The sequence below is a fragment of the Diabrotica undecimpunctata genome, unplaced genomic scaffold (genome assembly GCF_040954645.1).
Source record: "Diabrotica undecimpunctata isolate CICGRU unplaced genomic scaffold, icDiaUnde3 ctg00002909.1, whole genome shotgun sequence".
Lineage (NCBI taxonomy): Eukaryota > Metazoa > Arthropoda > Insecta > Coleoptera > Chrysomelidae > Diabrotica > Diabrotica undecimpunctata.
Genome location: NW_027314111.1, coordinates 5,188 through 12,412, shown reverse-complemented (window position 1 = coordinate 12,412; position 7,225 = coordinate 5,188). Strand labels below are relative to the sequence as shown.

At 35.3% G+C, this 7,225-nt stretch overlaps 1 protein-coding gene across 1 annotated transcript; it reads left to right on the top strand.

Annotated features, from left to right (window-relative positions):
• Positions 1-2,432: 2,432 nt before the first annotated feature.
• LOC140432124 (heat shock 70 kDa protein cognate 2-like) lies at positions 2,433-6,274 on the top strand. Its single transcript, XM_072519963.1, has 4 exons — positions 2,433-2,666; positions 4,281-4,559; positions 4,619-5,586; positions 5,952-6,274. The coding sequence occupies exons 1-4, from the start codon at positions 2,438-2,440 to the stop codon at positions 6,198-6,200; spliced, it is 1,725 nt and encodes a 574-aa protein (XP_072376064.1). The 5' UTR covers positions 2,433-2,437; the 3' UTR covers positions 6,201-6,274.
• Positions 6,275-7,225: the final 951 nt, after the last annotated feature.

The following is a 7,225-nucleotide window of genomic DNA, read 5'->3' as shown; positions in this document are numbered from 1 at the left end:
AGAGAGACGGGTGTGTTACAGCGAGAGAAATGATTGAGAGAATGATTGAAAATAAAGCAAGTTGGACTAGTGTGCACAACTATATCTATGCAATGAGACAGCTGGACAAACGGCAAAGGTAAGAGGGAAAGATGCTGGAAGTTGAAGGTTCAAAAGTGAGTCAGACTGTACGGGTTAGACTACGTGAGTTACACTGTGTGAGTCAGACTGTGGGGAAGGAGGAAATACCCGTCTGGGAGTGGTGCTGTACTAGGATCTTCCACGCGCTACCTATAACTCACAGGGAGTCTCCTTGCTGACAGTCTGTGGATGAATGTAGTGCTTCGGAAGTGGCGCCAACCTTACAGCGGCCATTATGCTTCCGGATCGCTGGATGACAGAGGAGGGTCTGGTTTAGCAGATAGGCGGTCGCTATCGACTTGGCGACTAGGGAACATTTTAAAGTACCTCGGGAACTATCGCCGGGAGTGCGAAGAACGAATCCTGGACTGAAATATCTTTTGAAGATTCCAGGCCACTCCTCTATAAAATAAAGGTCTTCTGTCTACATGCTTTGCGACTTAATGAACCTGGTGATAATAGGATATTTTGTACAAAGCCATTAATTGGTTGTTGGTTCTTCGTTGTTCCTTTCTCCGAATACGCGTCTCAATAATTTTCTTTCACATCTTTCCAGAATATCGTCTTTCTGCTTATTCAATGTCCATGCCTCGCAGGCATATGTTACTGTAGATCTAATTACTGTTTGTATATATTCGAAGTTTTCCTTGTCTAGAAACGTATTTTTTGTATCCCCTTTTGCTATTCTGGTATCGATCTTCCATTTCTATTTCCATTTTCATCGAATACTATACCCAGGTATTCAAAATTGACCACCCTTTTAAAACTGTAACTTTTATCATATAATATGGAAAGGGCATATAAAAAAAATCGCATAAAAAAAGACACTACTTGCCTTGAAAAAGTAGAGATACGTTCCGTAGCCTTATAAAATTACGTAAAACCAAGACAAAAACAAAAAAATTTGCAGAAGTTAAAAGAAATAGGCTGCATGAAAAATTACTTCAAATATCTGAAAGAGGTTCATACAAAAGCTTGAAAAAACTTGTATTTAAAACTGAATTTATTTTATTTTATGGGAATGTAATAGGTATATATAGTTTTTTATTTAGATTTTTAATCATTATCGCTCTCTGATAATGGTTTGCACCATTTGCAAAGTGGCTTAAAATTATCTTCATCGTCAGAAGAAACTGTTTATGCAGTAGATATTTGCGGTAAAGGCGATGGATTTTCACAAACTTCATTCTCGTTCTGTGTAGCTTTTCCTTTTCTGAAAATGTAATCAGTAATTAAACTTTGCTTCGTCGCTTCTTCAATAATTTTCTTCAACATTCTTTTTAACTATTTAGCGGTTCTTGCCAAAATCGTTAGATCATCAGCAAATGCCATGCACTGTTTTTCTTTTGCTCTTATTATATTTCATTTCTATAGTTCGTAATAGACACACTAGTCTTATTAGGATGTCGTATTTTTTCAATTTGGTTAGAATGACTGATGGTAGTTTAAGTGCCGTTTGAATCTCTTGTAGTTTACTTCTCTATTGGTAGAGGTAGGGCTGTATTTAATTGGGAGAATCGCTTGCCTTCCTTTTTTTGCATTTCTATACATGATATTCTATACCTTCATTTTGCTGTTGTTTTTCTTCATCCAGTTTCTTTTGAAGTGGAATATTATTTGGATTTTCATTTGTTGTATGATTATACTAAGATTTACTTTTTCTTGTTTTCCTGTAACTAGACGTATAAAATCTGTTCATTTTGACTTCTTGCTTGATTCTCAGTAAATAGCACTTGATATTATTGAACAAGTAATGCCTCACTTGATGTTGTTGGTTGGGAAAATATATTGTCTTTTTCTATATTCCACTACACCCATCTCACATTATGATCCAAGAGTGCCTGGACTGTGTAAAAATTTAACAGTTTAATTATTTATTTGTGAATATAAAACTTTTATACATTTTCACAATGGGATTTTCATTTTGCAAGTAGAAACTTTCAAATTTTAATAACAATAGGTTTTTAATTCACCTTAATTACCGTCATTATGGTTTAATTCATTTGCTATTGATACAATGTTTACTTGTCGACAATCAAACGAATACGCCTTCTTATAAAAACTTCCACTTCTTATAAAAAATGACAAAAATTTTCTGCGGAATGATAAATTACGTTTTATCTAATTAAGTAGGATTTTTGATATTGTTTATAATATTTCTAACGTAGTGTAATTCTACCGTTAATATAAATAAATAAATAAATAAATAAATACCGTATAAATATTCGTAAAATAAGAAAAAGTAATAAACTGCTTTAATTTGCTTGTTTAAAGACTTTATTAATGCTTTACAATACTTTTTGTTTACTAGGTAGCAATGAACCCTAAAAACACAGTATTCGATGCCAAACGATTGATTGGTAGAAAATTTGATGACCCCAAAATTCAAGCCGACATGAAACATTGGACATTTAACGTAGTCAGTGACTGTGGCAAACCCAAAATCCGAGTTGAGTACAAGGGGGAAGTGAAAACATTCGCACCAGAGGAAGTTAGCTCGATGGTTCTCACCAAGATGAAGGAAATTGCAGAAACATATTTAGGAGGTGAGTTTCTTAAGTCCTTTCCGCAATTAGTTCGATCTGCCGATAAGATCTTCCACATTTAGATTTTTAGCATTTAGGTTTCCCTCTAAATTCCTTCTTCTGGTAAATTTCTAAATTTATTTCTATTTCTAAATTCTATCTACCATATAGGGTATAATTATAGGGGGTTTGAAAGTTGGTGACAGAAACTACTGGGGTGCGAACGGCACTCAGGGTTTGTTTGGAGAGCTGGGTCGTGGATAAGTTAAATGGCAAAGGGGTCGGATTGGGGCAACTACAAAAAAATTTGAAACAAATGGATACTTACATAAATCTCCTAGACAAAACGGCAAATAAAAACAACAAGAAAGACCTCTAGCTATTTGAAATAAGGACGCCGCTTCGAAGAATCCTAATCTTGCTGGATAAAGGAAAAAGACTCTTCTTTCCTAAAATAAAGAACACAAACAGGGGTTAGGAGATTTCTCTAAACTAAACAAAATGGTTCAGAGAGATAAATTAAACATTTATTGTGTCTCACCACAAACAGTTACAAAAATACAGATAATATATAAAGACTATATTAATAGTCACAAAAGTAAATATAAAAATAACAAAGAAAAACTTACATGTCCTGTTTGTTTACAAGTGAGAATTGCAGCAAAACTTACGAATGTTATTGGGCTATTAACTGTGGCAAATAAAAAAAATATTAAAAGTAAAAAATTATCTTTTTAAATAATAAAAGCAATTATAATTTTTTTAAAAAATGTCTATCTTGACTTTAAAATTTAAACACAGAAAAATTACCTGAGCCTCATTAAATCTCACTCTGCACAATGTCTGGGATCGGGAACTGGATACATTAAAACCTCTGGAGGCAAATCTGGGATGACGACCAGGGACAAGAAGATGAGGGTGGAAACTAGCACCGGCTGGAACACAAAGCTCGAAAACTGGTCTCCTTTAAAGACTGAAACAGGCACAGCACAACTTCAACATGAGGTCATCTTTAAAAACTGTTGTAAAACTGCTCAATATTACACATTTAACTGCTACTGTCCCTTTATACCACATTTCCATGACAAAAAAAGGAAAACGAAAAGATTACGAATTTGAAAATAAATTCGGACTCAAACAAAACTAAACACGCCTTGATCAGCGTGTTTAGCAATTCTTCGATTGCTTTAGCTAATACGAGGGGATTTCAATACATATCCAAAGAATTTTCAAATGCTACAATGTTACACTACTCTCCGGCGTACCGCGGCGGATCTACCTGCAACTTGTTTGTCTATATCTTTGCTCCATATAGTTTATAACTTTCTAAATTTTTCCTTCTTTTATTAAAATTTTTCTGTCACGAAGAGCTTTTCTCTCGATTGTTTTTAAGTTATAAGCCTACATGTATATATCTATGAATCTTTATCTAGCACAATAATATAGAAATTTTCTATTGAGCTACAACTGAATATTTTTTACAATTTCTTTCAAGCTGTTTTCTTATTAGTCAAAAAAAAAACGGCGTGTGGCAATTGTGGAGTGCCGACAGAAGTTTCTCCTGATTTTAAACTAACCAACGCAATTCACAGAGTTTTTTTTTATCACAACTAACATTTAAAACTACTGTTTTAGGAAAAGTATCAGATGCCGTCGTCACAGTACCAGCGTATTTCAACGACTCCCAAAGACAAGCCACGAAAGACGCAGGTGCGATAGCCGGACTTAACGTTTTAAGAATAATTAACGAACCAACAGCTGCTGCTTTGGCTTATGGTCTAGACAAAAACCTTAAAGGTGAAAAGAACGTTCTTATTTTCGATCTTGGAGGTGGCACCTTTGATGTCTCTATCTTGGCTATTGATGAAGGGTCCCTCTTTGAAGTTAAATCTACTGCTGGAGATACGCATTTAGGTACGAGATATATATTATCATTGAAAACATTTCTTCTAGTGTTTACGTTTTTGTTGTAGGTGGGGAGGACTTTGATAATAGGTTAGTTAACCATTTCGTAGAGGAATTTAAAAGAAAACACAAGAAAGACCTAAGTAATAATACTAGAGCTCTAAGACGCTTAAGAACGGCTTGCGAGAGGGCTAAGAGAACACTTTCCTCCAGTACTGAAGCTAGTATTGAAATTGATGCTCTACACGAAGGAGTAGACTTTTACTCTAAAGTTACAAGAGCAAGATTCGAAGAACTTTGTATGGACTTATTCAGGTCTACTCTTCAACCAGTTGAGAAATCTTTAACGGATGCTAAATTAGACAAAGGAGCAATCCATGATGTTGTTCTGGTTGGTGGTTCTACTAGAATTCCCAAGATTCAGAAAATGCTGCAGGACTTTTTCTGTGGAAAAGCTCTAAATCTTAGCATCAATCCTGATGAAGCTGTAGCTTATGGTGCTGCTGTACAAGCAGCTATCCTCAGTGGAGATACTAGCTCCCAAATTCAGGATGTACTTCTCGTAGATGTCGCTCCGCTGTCTCTTGGAATCGAAACCGCTGGAGGTGTCATGACCAAAATTGTCGAACGAAATTCTAGAATCCCTTGCAAGCAACAACAAACATTCACTACTTACGCCGACAATCAAAACGCTGTCACCATTCAAGTCTTTGAAGGAGAAAGGGCTATGACAAAAGACAATAATCTTTTGGGAACATTCAATCTAACGGGTATTCCACCAGCTCCACGAGGTATTCCAAAAATAGAGGTCACTTTTGATTTAGACGCCAATGGTATCTTGAACGTGTCCGCACGAGACAGTAGTACTGGAAAGTCGGAGAAGATAACCATTACCAACGACAAAGGAAGGTTGTCTAAAGCTGAGATCGACAAAATGCTTTCTGATGCAGAAAAATATGCCGCCGAAGATGAGAAACAACGTGAAAGGATTATTGCTAGGAATCAGCTGGAAGGATACATTTTTAGTGCCAAACAGGTAAGGAAAATAACATACCTCGCAGCTTCTTTTTAAGTTTACATGTAACACCAAATAAAATAAAAATTAAGGATAGAAGACTAGATAATATAAATGGGGCTATTATAATACCACTTACATTGAAGCAACATTTTATCTCTTATCTTTTTACTGAGGATTTTGGGATTTTTATCATAAACTTTACTGTCAAACATCAAAACTTTTAGGAGTATTGCCTATAGGCTATGAAAATTTCATCAAGATCGAATGGTTATTAAGATTTTATTAAAAATACGGTTTCCCTAGGGGTTGCAGCAAATTAATAAATCCTTATATGATCCATTTGCTGAATATTTCATAGTCTAATATTATTGCTTTTATTTTAGGCCGTTGAAGATGCTCCTGCCGATAAGCTAACGGCTGAAGATAAAAAATTGGTCCAAGACAAGTGTTCTGCAGTTCTCGCATGGCTGGACGCCAATCAACTAGCTGAAAAGGATGAATTCGAACACAAGATGAAAGAATTGCAGCAAGAGTGTTCTCCAATCATGATGAAACTTCATCAAGGTGGCCAACAAGGGGGGCAAGCGGGCCAAGGAGGTCAAGGTGGACCAAAAGTTGAAGAGGTTGATTAAAACAAATCTGTGGATTGTTCAATGTTTGTTGTATATTTATATCTAACTTTATTTTATTAAATGATAATTTTGGAGTCATTTTTGTCTTAGGAAATAATACAAATTTTGTGTAATATATTTACCATATTTACAGAATTAAATGAGAATAGACAGCAATTTAAGGAAATGTATAAAGAATCATATACCGAAGTGGATAACAGACATTGATAAACAATCTGGAGGAAAACATATTTTTCAGTAAAAACTCAACTTGTGGTTGGTAGCTCTTTTAGATAACAGACTCAGTAAAACTCAGGTTTAAATTAAAACAAATTATATATTTGGAACAAATAAATAACAAAGTAAAGTTATATTTCAATCAATAAAAATAAGCTGCCAATTCTGCAGCTGCGTTCTGGATGTACGGCTCGTCGACTTACTATTTTGCCAAAATAAAATACAATTAATGTCATAAAATCTAAACGGTAATTACGGTGTATTAATATACACGCGGCAAATACATTAAAGGACGAGTCAAAGAAATATAGACGGAACGGGTCTGACCAACAGACTTTTCCTGGTATTCCTGGTGTATGTTATTATAGGTCTAATTGCTGCTTTATAGATTCTTGTTTTTGTGTCTTGTCTTAAGATATCCCGCCGCTTTACTTACTTTTAAGCTTTGTTGTACTTCTTTTTCAACATCTCCGTAACTAGTTATATCTATTTCCGGATATCTAAACCTTGCTTGCTGCTGTATTATTTTTCCATCAATTTCGATTTTACATCGTAGTGGATACTTAGATGTTGTTATACATTTGGTTTTTTCTGCTGATATTATCAGCAGATATATCTGCATGATCGGGCCTGCGTATCGCAAGCGGTAGGATGCTTGCCTCGCAAGCCGGTGGTCCGGAGTTCGAATCCTACCGCCGGCAAGAACATCTAGACATTTTAAAAATGTCTATAGGCCCCAGGTCGACTCAGCCTGAATAAAAATGAGTACCTTGGGTAAAACCAGGGGTAATAATAGACGGTTGAAGCGT

What these genes read in the sequence shown, in the direction of transcription:
- LOC140432124 (XM_072519963.1), top strand. Translation starts at nt 2,438, where the DNA reads ATGAACCCTAAAAACACAGTATTCGATGCCAAACGATTGATTGGTAGA. An exon ending in TGCAGAAACATATTTAGGAG is followed by an intron (nt 2,667 to 4,280) that starts GTGAGTTTCTTA and finishes CTACTGTTTTAG; the next exon opens with GAAAAGTATCAGATGCCGTC. An exon ending in ACATTTTTAGTGCCAAACAG is followed by an intron (nt 5,587 to 5,951) that starts GTAAGGAAAATA and finishes CTTTTATTTTAG; the next exon opens with GCCGTTGAAGATGCTCCTGC.